This window comes from Simochromis diagramma, unplaced genomic scaffold, assembly GCF_900408965.1.
Source record: "Simochromis diagramma unplaced genomic scaffold, fSimDia1.1 OVJJ01000553.1, whole genome shotgun sequence".
Taxonomy (NCBI): domain Eukaryota; kingdom Metazoa; phylum Chordata; class Actinopteri; order Cichliformes; family Cichlidae; genus Simochromis; species Simochromis diagramma.
Window position 1 is genome coordinate 3,459,631 of NW_024387095.1, and position 19,742 is coordinate 3,479,372.

The window sequence follows — 19,742 nt, forward strand, 5'->3', positions numbered from 1 at the left end:
CGACTATGTAAAGTGTAAACAACTGCAATGAGGTCACCATATTTTATTCTTAGTGAAACGAAAAACATACGAGATGTGTTAACTGAGAAAAATTGATTTAATTTTAAGCAAAAAGGGCCTTTTAAATATGATGGCAACATGTCTCAAAGTTGGCACAGAGTCGTGTTTGCCACTTTGTAGCATTCCCTCTTCTTTCAACAACAGTCTGTAAACATGTGATGGGAGCAGCTGCGAGATTTGTCTGATATTGGAATCTGGCTACTCATAATAGCTGCACAACACAGTATCCATGTTCTCAAAGCTGCTAGATCTCGTGCTTGTACAAATACCATCTATTTGAAACAAACAAAACCCCAACACCCCACCCCCATTTTTTTAAAATGAAAAATAAAGTTTTATAATTAGCAAAACATCACAACACTCCATTTACTTCATTTCAGAGATTTTTTTAATTTTCATTTATATTGCAACATCATCTTCCTCTGCTGCTTCTGTCTACTCAGGAGATGAGAATCTGCCAAAGAACAGGATGGACTTGGTCTCATTATATCTGATGAAGAAGAGGAAGGGGTGATCTGCTGTGAAGTGTGTGTCCGGTATAAAACTCTCCAGCTTGATCACAGCACCTGTGGCTGCAGCGGCCTCTGTGCCCTCCTCGTTCACCTCTGCAAAGACCTTGTGGGCCATCGTAGACAGGAAGAGCCCAGGTTCACCGTTCATGCCAGACAGGTCAGCCCTTCCTGCACAGAACACGTTCTTCATACCTAGTTTAGCCAGAGGATCATTCAGTTCGTAGTCTTCCTCCAGCTTGAACTTTGGCAGGTGAAGGACAACTTCTGAATCAACTTCCATGTTTTTCCTGTCGGTCCATTCATTCAGCCTCTCCTGTGTTAGCTCCTTCTCCAGCTGGAACACAGTTAATACATTTTGTCATATTTCTTTTGCTCATATTTAAATTCATTTTATCCATGAAATCAGAAGCGGTCTGTTAAATGATCAAATTTAAGTAAACAGAAGCGAAGCATTTGTGTAAATGACCTAATTTGGCTAGACATAATTTGGTAATGTTGACATGTATATTTATATAGGCCAATTTCCTTCTGTGTCAACCTTCAGGATCAATAAAGTTTTACTGAATTGAATTGTTTTGGAACTACTTTGGTTTTATTTTGAAACAGGAAACTAGCGCAAAACACAAGATGAAGGTTTGTTAATAACGTGGGTTTTACAATATGGCCTTACGAAGACAGATCATCATTTTGTCTGTATTAATTAATACCCGGCTGACAGTGGCACGAGTTTTGTTAATGTTACCTTTAATGTAATAGGTTATGTGCAATCAAGATGTTGTTTAGAGTTTTTGTAAGCTATTAAAGTAAGAGCAAAGCGGTTGAACTGAAGCAATGTCATAAGAGAATTTTAGTTTCTAGTGAAAGGACTTACCACCCTTTGATTATGTAGGATTGAGAGGTGAAAAATATGCATAAGATTGATGATATAAAGTGTAAATTTGAAGTTCATGTTATAGTTAGTGTACAGGAGAAATGAGTGTTTCCTTAATATTTTAATTTTATGGTATTAATATGTTGGGTTTTTGACAGCGTCTTTACCAAATGTTTCAGTGAACCACACCTCTAATAAAAATTCTGTGAAGCATCAGTATAAGAGACCATCATTCAATCAGGGATGGTACAAGAAGAGGTTTTCATGGCTTTTCCTCACAGGAACTTTTTTCTAGGCTGTGTACCTTCAGCAGAGGGCCTGAGCCGTCTGAGGACTCCTTAGGCAGCAGAATGAACATGCTGAGCTCCTCACCCACATAGGGCAGCTCCAGGATCTGCAAATCATGGTCAGCAATGTAGTTGTAGGGAAGCTTCTTCTTCTGGTACATCATCTGGACTGGTACGGTCTCATTCTGACACACAGGAAATCCAGGCGACCAGATCACGTTATTATAAAGCTTCTGATGGTGTTTACCTTAAACATTTTACAGTTTCCTGTATTCAGACTTTTGATTCAGATTTTGTATCCTTCAGTTAAATTTCTACCTGTCTGATTTCAAAGGGCATCTCTTTGGTGGTTGCCTCATCAAATCTGTTCCTCCAGTTGCCCTTGAAGTAGACAGCATTGACCAGAGCCAGTCTGGTATCTTTGTTGACTGTTCCTGGCTTCAGAAGGTCTTTTATCTTATCTGACAGGAAATACAGAAACAACAATATTTCATTACAATCCACAGGATGCTAAAATGATTCCCTGCTGTTCAGGCTGTGGAAGATGCACATTCTCACTTTCTGTCTGCTGCTCCACCCAGCTGTTGATCGCTGCTCTGCACGCCTCTGGAGCTCCGATGAAGTCCACAGTTATCGGGTCTGCCAGGTAGTTCCTATGTGTGACGTCAATGAAATCCTGCAGAGAGCAGACATCTGTTTATTAATCCAGTCTTTGTAATGAAGAACTTTATGAAGAGAATCATTGATGTGGACACTCACTGGGAGGAAGTGGGCAATGTTTTCTCCATAAAGACGGTTGGCTAGTTTCAGGATGTAGGATGCAGACGGTGAGTTGATTTCAGCGTTCAGTTTCTGGAAGTTTGCATGGACGCCTTCACCTGAGCTGAATGAGAGGGCCTGTGTGGCATTGAAGACAAAGACTGAAAGGATGTGACACTGAGCGACCCTAATGTAACAATTTATGGTCCAAAGGCAGAAACTGGACAACTTTATTCTTTCAGCATCAGGTTTAATAATAACCTTTAACATACTGTCAGTCTCACTGAACATCATGCTCTCACTCACTACACTGTTTGTAGGTTTTATGGACTCTGATGCCATTTATAAACACAAATTGCTGATGTCAGACTGGGAACATCAGTGTTTTGGCCACATAAACAAACCTTTTCAAACACGTAACAAAACCCCAAAAGTTGAATTCTGTCCAATCATAAACCTACTGAAAAGAAAGTTTATAAGACAGCACTGGTCTCACAAGGTGTGATTTTTTTCTGAAAATATAAATATATATAAAAGGCAAAATAAAAAACAAAAAACAGAACAAAAAGCAGTCAGCCACATCTGACAAGACATTTAAAGTTTCACAGGCATGCTGGCTGATTAACTGATGGTGTGGTGCAGGGAACAAGTGACAGTGAGCTGACCTGAGTAATCTGAGCTGCAGTGTCTCCTTTGGCTCCCTCGTAGATCGTGGCCAGGGCTGCGCCGATGCTCAGAGGAGAGACAAAGATGTTTCCAGCAGGGTTTGTCTGGCTCAGAGTGCGGAACAGCTCCAAGGCAAAGGCTGTGTTTGAGCTGCTGACGGCGGACATGGCTGATGGTGTTTTCCTGTAACATGCAAACAACCGTTTAAACTGCAACAACATTACATATCGGAAACACAACAGAAGACTTTATATTAAAGCAATGAGGGGGAAAAAACAAAACACAACACACTTCAGGAAGTAACACCAGCACTGCTGGGAGAATATAGAAAAATCACCCCAATCATCTGCCAGCTGTGCATTTATTTTAACAACCTGAGCTGTTTTCACAAAGCTGATTTCTGTGACCAAACTCAAAGATGAGAAGAGAACGATAAGTGAAACTCGTAGACCAGTGGCGGCTGGCCCATAGGGGGCGCTCGGGCTCCGCCCCCCCCAAATGTGGAGGAGTAAAAATATATATTTTTAAAAAATTCATCAATGATAGTTTTACTATGTGTGTGCCCATATACAGCCAGGCGTATTTTAACATTTTCACCAGCTGACTCATTAAAGTTCAACCAACAAACGGTGTTTTTCTTCTTCTAGGGCGCTCGTCAAAGCGCCCTTGATATGCAGCGAAATAGCCTATCATTAAAATGGTTGCCAGGGGAAAATAATAAATATTTGACCTATCAGCGTCGCTGAATTAAATGGTTGGGGGCGCTTAAAATTGCGCCCCTGCAGAAAACGCGAAGATTTGCTGTTCTAGAATTTTACCTCAGTCAGTAGCCTAAGTGAGCTATAAGGTCAGAGAGAGACGATGGCAGCGGTATTGTTAACGGTTGAGGCACAGCCTCCCCCAAATTCGGTTAGATCGCTTCTAACCTACCCTTTTGCCAGAAGGACAATGGCAGAAAAACTGCAAGTTAAAGAGTTGGGACCTGACAAGCCCGAAATTCAACTAACCCAGGCAACGAAGGAGAAGTCAAAAGCATACAACAGGACTTTTTGTCGGAGTTGGTTCCAGCGCAAGTCGTGGCTGACAGGCTGTGCATATTGATTTATATGATGCAGCCGGCTTTATATTGTTGCTTGATTACACCACACAACATTGGATTGATGTAGCCTAAGTAATGAGTAAGTGGACACATTCATTTTTGCTTAAAGGCTACTGGATGCTAATTTCTTTCGCTTTCTACCTGTAACTTATGTAGCTAGAGGAAAGCTTTCTGTTGTGTGTTGCCATCTAGTGGGCATGAGGTATCACTGTATGAGTTAATCACCTAGCAACAAATTAAAATTGTGTTGTTTGATGTACTCATTAAATGGGTCATTTTAGTCGATATCATAAAAATTGCCCCCCCTGAGATTTTTTTCAGGAGCCGCCACTGTCGTAGACACATAAAACGAGGATGAGCACAGGAATGAGGAAAGCGTGTAAATAAGGTTGGTGGAATAAAGAAATGCGGTCCTACGGAAGACGATCAGGGCTTTAAAAACAAGAAGAAAAAAGTGGGGACTTTAATCTCAGAATTCTGTAAGAAAACTCGTCCCCACTTCTTTCTGTTTCCAGTGGAATCCTCTTCTGGTGATGGCTTATTTTACAGAGAACAGCATGACTAGATCTCGTGTGTAAACCTGAACTCGATCGATCGCCTCTGACGGGAACGGCTGATGGGAATGTTTCAGAGAATGAAGTTCCTGTAGTGCAGCTCATTGGTTATTCATTTAGTTCCTACGAGACATGGAGCCTGTTCTAAATAGCACATTTTACAGTCTGGCTCCAATCTCGGACTGTAAGTTGAACTCACAGAACAAAGTGCCTCCTCTCCGATCTGATTAACCACACATATTACGGCTTCTCCAAACCAACGGCCGCGGAAGGCTAAACATGGGGATACTGACGACACGCAACAACAACGCAGGAAATGCACTTCTGAGCTACTGTTCTCTTTATTCAACCATTATACTATTCAAACCACACATCAGTAGGTGAGACCGGGGATAGTTGTAACGTGGGTCAGTTGTAACACTTCCAATTTCTCCAATCAGGGCTAAGTTTCAAATGATGTGACTCATCCTGTGCATGCCCAATTCAGTTCTGCTATCACATGTGAAAAATCAGCACATTTTGTCAAACACAGACAGTTTAACATGAAAAAAAGTAATTTGTATGCCAAAAAGTAAGTTTTTCTACTTTATTTCAATTTCTAATAGCATTATCTGCTTCACAGTTAAACTCATCAAACTTAAATTATGTTATTTGTATATCTATGGGGATATATTCTGTGTAGGTCTTTAGAGCTAGTGTTTTAGCCGTTGGCTGTAATGTTAGCTAGTTCATGGCTATAGGAGTCTGGGTCAGTTGTAACAGCAACAGTCTGGGTTAGTTGTAACAATAATGCAGATGTTACGACTTACCACACTATTACTTTAACTTATATTGAACAAGTTGGGGCAACGACATCAGCAGAGGGAGGTTCACTGGTCGCTTTTATATATGTGGTTAATGCCATTGGCAACACAATTCCTCCACTGTTTGTGTTCCCACACATACATTATGCAGACCACTGTGTCAGAGATGGACCAGTAGGAAGTATTGGTAGTGGAAATAAATCAGGATGGATGCAAGAAACAGATTTCGTCATCTTTCTGAAGCACTTTGCAAACCACACCAAGGTAAGCCATGATAAAAAGTAAAATGGAATTGCGATGCTGGTGAACAACTACATTTTTTCAGCTTCATTGTTATGTTTAAAATTGGTGCAAGAGTTGTAGGTTATAATGCCCACTGAGCCAATGAGGCCAAACTCAAGGAAGACCAACCAAAATTAATGAAATATTCAGTTTCAGGAAATTCCATAATTTGTCTTTTTTGGGGGGTTGGAATATGTTCAAAAGCTAGATTTCTGCATTCTGTCACACACACACGGCTCTAAGTGCATTCATGTGTTGAATAAACAAAGATTACATGTTAATATTTTGTCAGTACCCTTATTTCATTGTGTTAGATTTCACCCCAGGATATGTTACAACTAACCCAGACTATGGGGTTAATTGTAACATTTCACTCTTTGTGTTTGAGGCCATACCATGCAATGGGTAATTGTGCTGCAGAGAAAATAGCTGCACTATTTAATAGCCGACACATGTAAATACTTTGCATTACATTTTGAATCCACTACCTTAAACGAGCTCCAATTTACAGACAGAAATGTCAAAAATGTTACAACTATCCCCGGTCTCCCCTACATGGGACCCAATATAAAACAAATGCACAGACTCCACAAAGAAAGATGACTGGCACTCTCAAAGCTTTACACCAATTATTATGCCAAATTGCAATATCCACCTGCAGAATCAAACACACTGCGCATTCAGTTGCGGTCAACAGAATGTTTTACCCCATGCTCACCTTACCTCTCTGCTCATCAAACAGCAGGTGCGCTGAACAGGTGAGTGCAACAACATTTATTGCCCAATACACACCCATGAGTCACGCCCCACGACCGTGCACCAATGCAGTGTGTGCATTTTAAACCAACCCTCTTAACCCCAAAAAGGAAAAACTCACATATTGCTCGTACAACATATGCACATACGTACATTCCTCTATAAAATACTCCTGTGTTCTGGCCGGAAATGTTTCCTCATTGCTAACTGGTGTTACTGTTTCTTCGTCTGTTACATCATCCAGGACCTGTATCTCATGATGCCCTCTTGTACCTCTGTTAGCCGGCTAACATCCTTCAAGGCTTTCCTGATTCTGGTATCCAGCTTTCTTCTTCTTCATGATGGGCATTCTTGATCTTCAGGGTGAGTTTGTTTTTCGAGCAATGAATATGTTAAATCTAAAAACAAAAAAACAAACACAAACAAAGAACATCACTAAAATAATTTTTTTTCTTCATTGCTGATTGGAAGCATATTGAAGTGATGGTTATTCTTAAAACTTTCAACTTTAACTGTTAACAGATGAAAGTGTCATATATTAAAAATAACTAAAATCATTCAATAACTGTAAAACAGCCAAAAGTTCTCCTTTCCATGAAAGAACAGCAGCACACACAGCTGCATACAGTGTAGGAGTGATGGAGGTTTTAGAGTGTCAGCAGATGGCGATAGAGAGCTTGTGAGAGGGCCCGGCCTCTCTGTGGAACCGTAATCTTTTTGGCCTCACAGTATTCTGTAGAAGTGAAACTTTTTGCAACCATAAGTAATGCTAACTGCTGCCCATTAAAAAGAATGCAGGTTTACGGACATTGCAGTGCACTGGCTTTTCATTTCAGACCTCTGTATCCATGTCCATATTTTATCATGTCTTAGTTCCAGCAAATACTTTATTGCCAGTTTGAGGTAATTAATGTGAGTCCGTTTCTTTCAACGGCAAAAACGACTTTACTTTTTTTTTTTTTTTTTACATATTTGTGTCTCCCATGAGGAGTCGACTATTTAGTGCAGTGCCCACTGAAATTGATCATAAGACCAAAATCATAATTTCCATTTTGTTGAGATGCCCTGCTCTCTGTATCAAAATTCCTCTCCTGATATTGCTGCACCTTTACCTCTCTCAGTGCACATGGATCTATTATCATATACAAACTGATTACCAGTTCTGTCTCTCCTTCATCTGCAGCTGATTCTTCTCATGTCAAGGCTGTATGTATAAAGCTTCTATCAGAATGTTAAAGTGGTGTGCTGTATGTTGCTGTCTACAGCCTGAGGAACATAAAAATAACAGCGGCTCCTTGTTGCTCATTTGGAATGCATAGTCCTTCCTGCTTGACTCATTGGAAAGTTTTCCAGTGTATTATCTAGACTGCACTGAGGATAATTACGGGGGAATAAACACAGAGGCGTTTGCCATTTTCTGGACTTGAACGCAGTCTGAGAGAGAGAAACTTTATTGACAGCCACTGATATATACACATGTACATCACTTGCCAAACACAATGCATGTTATAGGCTGCTTCCATTTTCCTTTATATACTCTCTGCATTCATTCAAACATTGAGCCTGTGTGTTGGCAATGCTATATAATTATGTGTTTTAATTGAGAGCATATTTGTTTTAAATGAATGTCAACACTGTCATCCCTAAGATGTGATTTTTTAGAGAAAAAAAAGTTTGGAAATTCTCAGAGTTGTGTATTCTTGTGAACTTGCTTTATGTGGCCTTGGTGTTTCAGGTATTTCCATGCTCGGTTTAGCCAAAGCAAATGCAATGGTCAGTCACTCTTTTAGCACCAATTAGTGATCAACTTAAATATGACTGCAATATTTTTCTAGCAAACCCGCACTCAACACAAGTCAGCTCAATACTGGCATCAATAGGCCAGTATGTTAACGAGCTCGCATTTTCAGCCTGGTCATTCCACAAGCTTCCTTTCAACCCACTCAGGTTGCGGCAGCTTCACGTTAATATAGAAGCATTTAGTGAAATGACTGCATTGTCTTACTGAGAGACTTCAACTCTCATGTGGGAAACTACAGTGAGACTTCCAGGGGCATGATTGGGAGGAACCGTCAGGGGCCGGCAGTCTTCCGTGGCCTACCTGCCCGTTGTGTCCATGTGCGCTGTTTTTGTTTGTGTCGTCGAAGCGACCTCTCAACCCAGAAGTGTTCCGGTGCTGGAGGTAGCTGCACCTGAGCTTCAGTCAATGCTGGATCATTGAGTTAACCCTCATCAGTATGGCCGTGATTGATAGTGTTTAGAACCTCGTGTCACGATGGGGTACGCTGGTGTGTTTATGGAGCGGACCTAAAATCAGACGAACAGTAACAAAAAGGGAATGGCTGCAATCACAGCATTGTAAGATGGTGAAAGATGTACCCTTAGGCCCCCTCCTCGATTCAGAGATGGTATTTCCCTTTTCACCCAAATGGTCTCCTTGACTCCACGCTTAAACCAGCGTTCTTCCCTTTGCAGCCATTCCCCAACTGTCTGTGAATGGTACTCATGGCCATTGATCAGCGGTCCTTGATCAATGAGCTTTGATCAGTGGTTTTTGATCAATGTTCATGAGAATTTTCATACTAATGATCTAGAAACTGACCTCCCAGGCCATTGTTCATTCAGTGGTGCTAGTTTCAGTCATTATGCTAATGTACTGTTAATAAGATTGGGGAAACCTGCAGTCAGCTGAGACTGAGGAAGTCACTTGAAAGAGTGATGAAATGTTTCTCCCACTGAAAACGCTACGTTCAGATGAACAGAATCAACTTTTTGGGATTTACTTACCTGGATGATTGAGCGTGCATCAAGACGTTCTTTTGATTTGGTTTAATAATATGCTGCAGCAGAGAGAGCACTCTGGTTAAACGCCAAAGGCAGCACACAAGGCAGCGCCCGTCTGAAGATGGGTACTGCCTTGTGCGTGCCTTGTATGCAAAGTGACAAAACATACAGACAAAGACATTCCACAACACTTACACATTGCCACATCACATGGGCCTATACCTTTAGCTTATCCTCCCTGAGAGAGTTATGACCTTTTTTATTACTTAACCGTCACCTAAAGATTAACCTCCTGAAGCCTCCTCCTTCCATGAGTAAAGGAGAAGGAGTTCCACTATCTGTCTAATCCCCACAACGCCTGGATGTCTCTAACTTACTCACAATGACCTAACTGTGTTTGTGTAATAAAGCATAAAACACATATGTGATGCTATCATATATGTATATAACTACATGACACAAAAAGTGATATTACTATTACTAAAGTGAAATTGCAAAAACATTTGATCATAATAAAATAAAGAAATTTGTATCACACCCACCTCCTCAGTCATGGTGGTTATCATGATTGCCACTGAAATAGTTTATCAGCATTCGGGTTTTTAGGTTTTTCATTTCAAAATTATGTCAATGTGTGTTGTGCAATTTCAGATTTCTGCTGAGGGGGCTCAGGGACTTATTTGCTGGACCTAGATGCCCGAGGCTCTTTCATAACCACGACACTGCTTCAGCGACAGGCAGGATTCATATGTTTGCATCATCCTTGCACACTACTGTGTCACTGTTTCCTGATAGGGAGGTACATTTAGCATTGCTTTCATATCCTCCTGAGAACCAGCTTATTCATTTATTTCCTGTGCAATGGACATTTGTTTTTAGTCTGTCTTTTGACTCATTTGAGATATCTTACTATGTCCTGATCTACTAAATAGAAGCCATCCTGGGCTTCCCATTGATATCTGATGTGTTTGGGTGGGTGACAAAAAAAAGTTCAATGGAAAGATTCTTTTGTACTCGGTTCTGAGGATGATATATCCACATGAGTCATTGTATGGAAGTTCATTCAATCCACCATATTGAGCCTTTTATATTAAAATCCATTGTGTAATCTCTCCTGCTGATTTTCTGCAAAGTGTAACTTCATAAGTCTATACAGGTTTTGCTTTGTGTAGCCACATGTGGAGTTTCTGTGCATGTTAATGATTAAATGCTGCACATCTTTCTTTGCTCACTGTCCATTAAATGTTGTCTGCCTCACCTGCTTGGCTGTCTGAATCCCACATGTCACATGTATTCAGTCTTGGCTGTCACTGTCACTTGTTACTGTCATTACTGCAGTCCAATCATCTTCTTGCCTGCCTTCTCTGAACCATCGGCCTTTGTGCCGCATGGTTTAAATCTGTGCTCTCCATCATTTTCATGGATTGTATTTGCAGGGCTTCTCCTTCATCTACATAATCTGGACTGGACAGGTGACTAATGATGTCATGTATATCTGTAGTGTGTGCTACAGCCCTGCAGGCCTGAGCACCATTTGAGAAATGTTGATACTGAACAGCATAAGCAGTGGAGTTAATCAGATATCAGTAACGTCTGTGATGCTGTGTTTAATGTATAACCCCAATTTTAAAAAAATGTTGACAGACTATGTAAAATGTAAAAAAAAAAAAAACAGTCTGCAATGATTTTCCCACATTTTATTCTCAGCAAAACACAGAAAACACATCAGATGTGTAAACTGAGAAAAACTGATAATTTTGAGTAACGAGCATCATGACTGTCTCAAAAAAGTTGGTACAGAGCGTTTGCCACTGTGTAGCATTCCCTCGTCTTTTAACAATTCTGTAAACATGTGAAAAAAGCAGCTGCTAGATGTTTTTTGTGATATTGTTACTGCTCATTTTTCATTGTGGCTGTAATACCTGCAGTATGCAGTTTAGCGTCATCATGGTGTAACATAAAAGGCCTTCTCTGACAAATATGCTGCTGTAATAACTGCTGCTTCTGTCTACTGAGGAGATGAGAATCGGCCAAAGAACAGGATGGACTTGGTCTTATTGTGTCTGATGAAGAAGAGGAAGGGGTGATCTGCTGTGAAGTGTGTGTCCGGTATATAACAACAAGCGATGATCATAGCACCTGTGGCTGCAGCGGCCTCTGTGCCCTCCTCGTTCACCTCCACAAAGGCCTTGTGGGCCACCGTAGACAGGAAGAGCCTCCCTTCACCGTTCATGCCAGACAGGTCAGCCCTTCCTGCACAGAACACGTTCTTCATACCCAGTTTAGCCAGAGGATCATTCAGCTCGTAGTCTTCCTCCAGCTTGAACTTTGGCAGGTGAAGGACAACCTCTGAATGGGTGCTCATGTTTTTCCTGTCGGTCCATTCATTCAGCCTCTCCTGTGTTAGCTCCTTCTCCAGCTGGAACACAGTTAATACATTTTGTCATATTTCTTTTGCTTATATTTAAATTCATTTTATACATGAAATCAGAAGCAGTCTGTTAAATGATCAAATTTAAGTAAACTGAAGTGAAGCAGAAGAGTTTTTGTGTCTTTTCTTTACAGGAACTTGTTTCTAGGCTGTGTACCTTCAGCAGAGGGTCTGAGCCGTCTGAGGACTGGAATTAGAATTGAAATTGTGTGTTCTCCTGCTCTCCTTCATCCTGACCCATGTCTGTGTACAGTCAGTGAACACTGGTAAAACATGGATTAGTATAAAGTACTGTGTGTATGTGTGTGCATGCCTGAATCTTTGTGTTTGTCAACTGTAGGTTTACTTGGTAGATTGTGGACTGGCCTATAGGTACGCACCTGACGGTCTGCCCAAGGAGTACAAGGAAGACCCCAAGAAATGTCACGATGGTACCATCGAGTTCACAAGCATCGACTGCCACAAAGGAGCATGTAGGTGCAAACGTACGCGAGTAGTCATGACGCCCAACATGGTGTACAAAACCAGAGTGGTAATCTGAAAGAGTCTGTAGGATCTGATGTTTTTAACCATGAACAGGAAAATCAATGTGAACAGATTTCAAACCATTTTAGTGAGGCCAGTTTGGAACAGCTGGGCTGTTTCCTCCCCATTTAAACTGGGATTCAGTTGGGGGAAACGGCCACACACACCATAGAGTGTAGAGAAGAGTGTGACACGGCCCCACATTCACCCAGAGACTGAAACAGTACCCATGTTTGTTTTGCTGTACAGTCAGAGCACTTTAACACGGCAGTGTGCTGGACTGACTTACCTTTGGGGCCACAGTCGTAGTACTGAGTCTACTGTGTGTTCAGCCACAGCGTTGTTGCTCCAGCTAAAGTATGCCAAAGAACAAGACTGATACTGATTGATGTTCCTCATCTCATACAACATGGAAATAACCTGAATGCTATTATGTACATAAGTGTCTCATATTGCTAATGTTGCTACGTACGCCATGTTTGCTAACAGCCGCGTCCAGGCGCAGCGACCTGGAGATCCTGTCCTACTGCATAGTTCAGTGGCTGTGTGGTCGGCTGCCCTGGGAGGACAAGTTGCAGGACCCGCTGTACGTCAGAGACGCCAAGATCCGGTATGTGAAACTCAGTACCCAGCCTGGGTGCTCCACAGTCAGCTACACTTTGCCATTTATACAATTCTACAACAAGTTTTATTTTTTACAGTCTTTGTTTTGTGTTGTACAGTTCACACAGATTGATATGTATTAAAGAAAGTTGTGTAACGTTTTCGCCTCCAGGAGTCAAGAAAACATAACAGAGTTCATGGCCAAGTGTTTCTCCTCTCAAGACAAACCAGGTGAGACAGACTCACAGCGGCGGCTCTGTGGCTACGATGGACCAGCGCTGAGCTGTTTCACACTGATGTGCCTCACCGTATTACTCATATACTGTAGACTTCTTTTACACTTGTCACATCATGAATACTAATGTTTTGATCTGGTTGTGAAAACCACAATGCCCTGTATAATCCCACAGTCTGAAACTGTGTGACCTCAAATCATATCAAGTTCATGATTAGTCGAACATTTTACCTTTCCATTATTTTAACAGTGTTTAAGGAGTTTAAGTTGCCTTGGAGTTGTGTTATCAGCTATGATCAGTACTGTTAGTGTTCTTTGATAAGGTTTGTGTGTTACAGCAGCATGATTAGTAAAGTGTGAATTGATTCATTTCGTCCGTTCCTGGCTGCTCTCATGTGTTTCTAACATGATGTAACTCCTGAATTTGAGCAGTGACCACCTGACCTCTCACTGGGATAGAAGTACAGGCCACAAGCTGCGGCAGTAAATGGCAACATTGTTGCCCGACTGTGCTAAAAGTTGCCTTTTAATGTTGGTGCTTTGACAGGAAGGCAGCGTGTCGGTTCAGACAGAGGAGACGTCGCACCTCCGTCCTTCTGCTGTGCTGAGCACGAGCAAACTGTTGTTTACGGCTCCATCTGCGTGCGTGTCTGTGTGTGTGTGTATTTGTGTGCCAAGTCTGAAGAAAGTCCCACCACACAACATTTAGCCTGACGTTGACATCTGAATGCAACACACTATGGTGACAACAGTGTGGGGGGAAAGCTTGTGTTTAAGTTACGTCTTTGTTTATGAAGTGTTTGATAAAAAGAACTAACATGGATGACCTGATGGTTTCAAACGAGCAAGGTGTGAGGGCTCTGATGAACGGGCTTCTCATTGTGTTGCAGATGAGATACAGCGGTTCATGGAGGAGGTGAAATCTCTGGGCTACACAGCCAAACCACCCTACGACAAGCTGCGCTCTATCCTGCAGGCTGGACTGAAGACCATCGGTGCTAAAGAGGACGGCGAGCTGGAGTTCACCTCTGCCAGTGGTGAACTCCATCCTGGCTTGCTCAAAGCTGCCGTTTTCTCTGACAGTTTCAATCAAAATTAGAAATGCTACTCTGAGATAACTAACAGTGCTGCCTGTTGTGCAGTTAGTTTCCAAAACACGTTATTCGTGGTTACATACAATTTTAGACTGATGTGGGCCAAAGCCTAGCATAGTCTGTAACGTTATTATGACGGACACATTTTATGAGTTAATTTGGCTTTATGTGACTTGCAGGTTTCTTTGAAAAATACTTATATCCAGGTTCTTCCTTTTTGCTGCCATCCTCCTCGCAGCGCAGGCTTTCCTCTGCTAAAACTAAACAGAGTTCCCTGAAAGGCACAGCCAATCACATTGGCCATATTTGTCACATGATATAGGACTCCAGTAGAGAACGTAATTTAACTCTTTCTGCACCGCTGGGTGAATGAGACGTTGACAGATCGTTTTTTTTCTTTCTATCGGGTTTGATTTTCTTTACTCGAATAGATCAAATTATTGGTGGGGACAATTCAATAATCGCTGAATATTGGTGGGAACATGTCCCTTCCGTCCATGCCAAATCTACGCCCTTGATCTAGACGCTGGGGGATACTGGGTAGAATGAACATGGTGAGCTGGTCACCCACATGGGGCAGCTCCAGGATCTTCATACCTTGGTCATGGATTGTAGTTGTAGGGCTTCTTCTTCTTCTGGTACATCATCTGGACTGAACAGGTTACTAATGATGTCATTAATATCTGTGATGTGTGCTATAGCTCTACAGGCCTCAGCATAATTTGAGAAATGTTGATACTGAAGAGCAGAAGCAGTTCAATTAATCAGATATCAGTAAAGTCTGTGACGCTCTGTGTTTAATGTACAACCCCAATTTCAAAAAATGTTGAGAGACTATGTAAAATGTATATAAAAACAGACTGCAATGATTTTCCATGTGTTATTCTCAGTCAAACACAGAAAATCATGTATCATGTCAGATGCACAAACTGAAAAAAATCGAATTTAAGCAAAAAAAACCTCTTTTTGAACATCATGACAACATGTCTCAAAAAGCTGCCAGTGATGAGAGAAGCTACTAGATTTTTATCCGATCTTGGATTCTAGCTGCTCACTTTTCATTGCTGTTGTAATAGCTACAGTTTAGTATACTGTAACAAACAAGGGCTTCACTGAAAAATGTGTTGCTCTAACCCCTATATATACCTTTCAGTATTGCTGGGGCCCTTCCAGAGCATACTGCCAGTTCATAGATGCACCATCATACCATCAGAGCTGCAGACTCTTGATAATAAGTTGGAGTTTCCTCTTTAGTCTGGAGGACACAGTATCTATGTTCTCTAAAGCTGGTGGAACTTGTGATTTTATACAAGTACCATCTATTTTGTAAAAGAACATTTTGTTTTTAATAAAAGAGACACGTGTGTGTCTGATTAAGTAATAAAATGTTCCAGAGAAAAATACAGTTTTATAAATAGCAAAACATCACAACACAAAACTCCATTTACTTTATTTCATAGATGTATTTATTTGAATTGCAACATCATCTTCCTCTGCTGCTTCTGTCTACTGAGGAGATGAGAATCTGCCAAAGAACAGGATGGACTTGGTCTCGTTGTGTCTGATGAAGAAGAGGAAGGGGTGATCTGCTGTGAAGTATCTGGTCCATCCACCACAAAGAATCATGGACACAACACCTGTGGCTGCAGCGGCCTCTGTGCCCTCCTCATTAACCTCCACAAAGGCCTTGTGGGCCACCGTAGACAGGAAGAGCCCAGGTTCACCGTTCATGCCAGACAGGTCAGCCCTTCCTGCACAGAACACGTCCTTCATACCCAGTTTAGTCAGAGGTTCATTCAGCTCGTAGTCTTCCTCCAGCTTGAACTTTGGCAGGTGAAGGACAACCTCTGAATGGGTGCTCATGTTTTTCCTGTCGGTCCATTCATTCAGCCTCTCCTGTGTTAGCTCCTTCTCCAGCTGGAATACAGTTAATACATTTTGTCATATTTCTTTTGCTCATATTTAAATTCATTTTATACATGAAATCAGAAGCGGTCTGTTAAATGATCAAATTTAAGTAAACTGAAGTGAAGCAGAAGAGTTTTTGTGTCTTTTCTTTACAGGAACTTGTTTCTAGGCTGTGTACCTTCAGCAGAGGGTCTGAGCCGTCTGAGGACTCCTTAGGCAGCAGAATGAACATGCTGAGCTCCTCACCCACATAGGGCAGCTCCAGGATCTGCAAATCATGGTCAGCAATGTAGTTGTAGGGAAGCTTCTTCTCCTGGTACATCATCTGGATATGTACGGTCTCATTCTGACACACAGGAAATCCAGGCGACCAGATCATGTTACCATAAAGCTTCTGATGGTGTTTACCTTAAACATTTTACAGTTTCCTGTATTCAGACTTTATGTCCAGATTTTGTAACCTTCAGTTAAATTTCTACCTGTTTGATTTTAAAGGGCATCTCTTTGGTGTTTGCCTCTTTAAACGGGTTCTTCCAGTTGCCCTTGAAGTAGACAGCATTGACCAGAGCCAGTCTAGTATTTTTGTCGACTGTTTCCTGGCTTCAGAAGGTCTTTTATCTTATCTGAAAGGAAATACCGAAACACAACAATATTTCATTATAATCCACAGAGGATGCTAAAATGATTCCCTGCTCTTCAGGCTGTGGAAGATGCACATTCTCACTTTCTGTCTGCTGCTCGACCCAGCTGTTGATCTCTGCTCTGCACGCCTCTGGAGCTCCGATGAAGTCCACAGTCTTCAGGTCTGCCTGGTAGTACTTCTGTGTGGCGTCAAGGAAGTCCTGCAGAGAACAGACATCTGTTTATTAATCCAGTCTTTGTAATGAAGAACTTTATGAAGAGAATCATTGATGTGGACACTCACTGGGAGGAAGTGGGCAGTGTTTTCTCCATAAAGACGGTTGGCTAGTTTCAGGATGTAGGATGCAGACGGTGAGTTGATGTCAGCGTTCAGTTTCTGGAAGTCTGCATGGACGCCCTCACCTGAGCTGAATGAGAGGGCCTGTGTGGCATTGAAGACAAAGACTGAAAGGATGTGACACTGAGCCTGTCTGCCATTTCAGCATCATGTTTAATAATAACCATTAACTGACTGTCAGCATCATGCTCTCAGTAACTATACTGTTTGTGGGTTTTATGGACTTTCATGCCATTTATATAACACACTCCATCCTCATATGGTAGACACAAATTTCTGACGTCCCACTGGAAACATCTTGGGGTTCAGTGTTTTGGATACAAGAAAATTAAGCTTTTCAAAGATGTTAAATGAAACCCCAAAATTTATTTATTTATAAATCTACCGAGGACAAGAATTATTAGTTTATTAGTTAGTTTACTATTCAGCCAGCCAGCACTCTTGTAGCAAAAAAGTTCATATATATATATATAAACACAAATCAAAACAACAAAATAAAATTATTTCTTCTGTATAGAAAAACACAGACAGCCACATCTGACTGCTTTTAAACTGTAACGAGGGCTTGAAGTTGCACAATCATGCTCGCCGATCAACTGACAGCTGGTGCAGGGAACAAGTGACAGTGAGCTGACCTGAGCCATCTGAGCTGCAGTGTCTCCTTTAGCTCCCAGGTAGACCATGGCCAGGGCTGAGCTGATGCTCAGAGGAGAGACAAAGATGTTCCCGACAGAGTTTGCCTGGCTCAGAGTGCGGAACAGCTCCAAGGCAAAGACTGTGTTTGAGTTGCTGACGGCGGACATGGCTGATGGTGTTTTCCTGCAAACAACCGTTTAAACTGCTAAAACATTACATACCGGAAACACAACAGAAGACTTTATATTAAAGCATCGAGAAAAAGTGATTTTTTTAGGATCGCGCACACAAACAGACGCCACTGCCGGAGCTGCCCCACCCACTGAAGCTAAGACTCCGCACACAGTGTAGCCCGTTTGTCAGCAGTGACTGCTCACTTATACGAGACTCCAAGCTACTTCTGTTCAGAAGTGATCGCCACATCGGGTAGCTTCGCTTGTTCGACTTGATAGATTTTTTTTTAAGTATTATTTTTAAATTTTAGCTTTTTATTATTATTATTATTATTATTATTTTGTAAATTTCATTTCTGACGCAAATCCAAGAGAATATGTCTTACCTCGAGCCGGGGATCTTTCGCTATGATAGGCGGATGCGTACACTGTGGAGACACTGCAACCTAAACGAGACTGATGCTGCCTATTGATCTGTGAGTCTATGATCGATCTATGAGTGCACTTAAAACAGAAACTTTCCGGAAGTAACATCGCTACTGCGGGAAGAATAAAGAAAATCAAAGCTTTGCATTTATTTTAACAACCGGAGCTGTTTTCACATTGGCTGTCATTAAATAATAAAACCTTAGCAAAAATTAATTTGTACATTAGGATAAAACAGTGTGATCATCAAACATTTTAGTGCAAAAAATAACAAACCCATTGGACTCACAATACCTCCATGCTTATTTACCGTCTGTCTCTTTCAGTTACTTACACAAACGAGCCTGTTTACATTTTCAAAGCTCAAGACAGCGCTCTTTTTTGTTACTATGTGACCTGCAAGTGAGAAAAGTCTCTCACATTAGACAGAAATGGCAGGACTAATGAGATACTTGCGGGCCAGGACAGACAGCTGTGGGTGTGTCCCTGCTCGACAGGACCACCACTGCAGCCGGCAGTCTGTCTCACTGTTGGTGGATTCTGCTCTGTACAAACTCAGGGCCCTGTTACACAGGGCTTCCTGATCAGAATCAGAATCTGAAGACAATGAAGAGAGGAGGAGGCTCTTTGTCTTTGCTGGCTCCTTTGTGGTGGCATTTTTATACTGTTCCTGCAGCAGGGCCTCTAGGCTGCTCCAAACCTCTTCTCGCTTTCCCCTTGCAAGACACTTTAAATCCTTAAAGCGTGGGTCAAGCACAGTAGCTATCTTGAGCCGCTGACGGTTGAGTGTAGCTACATGTTGGGATAGGTCCTTCGTAAAGGCAGTCTTAAACTTTAGTCATCATTGGAGACCTCCATGGTGTGATGCAGGTGGCAGAAAGCAGGTAAAACCACTGAACATGAGACATGTCTCTCACCTCCAAAAGCTCGGTCACAAACCCGTAGTAGACAGTTCAAGAAAGCAGTTATTATTCTACACAATAACTGTCAACTACAGATGTTTTGAAGAAACAGTAACAATAAGTTAAAAATTGTTTTATTTACCTGCATGGCTCAAGAACATTCAGCAGCTTTTGGAGTTTTCCCAGCTCTGATCGAGTTAAAATGACTAGCTTGTGCTTTTGTTTGTCTAAAGCAGCAAAAACAGCCTCTTGATTCTTTAGTGGATGAGAAGCCATATCCAGTGTTGAATTCCACTGTGTGGAAACATCCTATATGGGTGGCTAATTCTGTTGCCCCAGTCTTGTTTGCTCCTGGTGTAGTTGCTGTTGTAGACAGCAACTACATCACGGGGAATGA

The 19,742-nt window shown here is 41.7% G+C and overlaps 1 protein-coding gene, 1 long non-coding RNA gene and 1 pseudogene across 3 annotated transcripts; 1 reads left to right on the forward strand and 2 right to left on the reverse strand.

Annotated features, from left to right (window-relative positions):
* Positions 1-425: 425 nt before the first annotated feature.
* On the reverse strand, positions 426-6,688 carry LOC120742907 (leukocyte elastase inhibitor-like). Of its 2 annotated transcripts, none has more exons than XM_040046423.1 (7): positions 6,612-6,688; positions 3,155-3,338; positions 2,490-2,627; positions 2,289-2,406; positions 2,049-2,191; positions 1,748-1,915; positions 426-906 (listed from the first exon to the last, which is right to left on the reverse strand). In XM_040046423.1, exons 1-7 carry the CDS (start codon positions 6,665-6,667, stop codon positions 496-498), a joined length of 1,218 nt encoding a protein of 405 aa, XP_039902357.1. In that variant the 5' UTR covers positions 6,668-6,688; the 3' UTR covers positions 426-495. The 2 variants fall into 2 exon arrangements, with proteins under 2 accessions (XP_039902357.1, XP_039902358.1); XM_040046424.1 differs by having other exon boundaries at positions 6,617-6,684.
* A 71-nt stretch (positions 6,689-6,759) lies between these two features.
* Positions 6,760-11,139, forward strand: LOC120742910. The gene is made up of 2 exons (XR_005697988.1): positions 6,760-7,012; positions 10,085-11,139. It is a non-coding gene; the product is annotated as an uncharacterized LOC120742910 (long non-coding RNA).
* On the reverse strand, positions 11,116-19,636 carry LOC120742909 (annotated as a pseudogene).
* Between the last annotated feature and the right edge of the window lie 106 nt (positions 19,637-19,742).

Bases quoted from the DNA above. Each gene is read 5' to 3' on its own strand.
- LOC120742907 (XM_040046423.1), bottom strand. From the start codon at position 6,667: ATGTTGTTGCACTCACCTGTTCAGCGCACCTGCTGTTTGATGAGCAGA. The intron at 3,339-6,611 runs GTGAGCATGGGG...TGCATGTTACAG, and splicing joins TTGATGAGCAGAGAGGTAAG to GAAAACACCATCAGCCATGT. The intron at 907-1,747 runs GTACACAGCCTA...ACTGTGTTCCAG, and splicing joins GCTCAGGCCCTCTGCTGAAG to CTGGAGAAGGAGCTAACACA.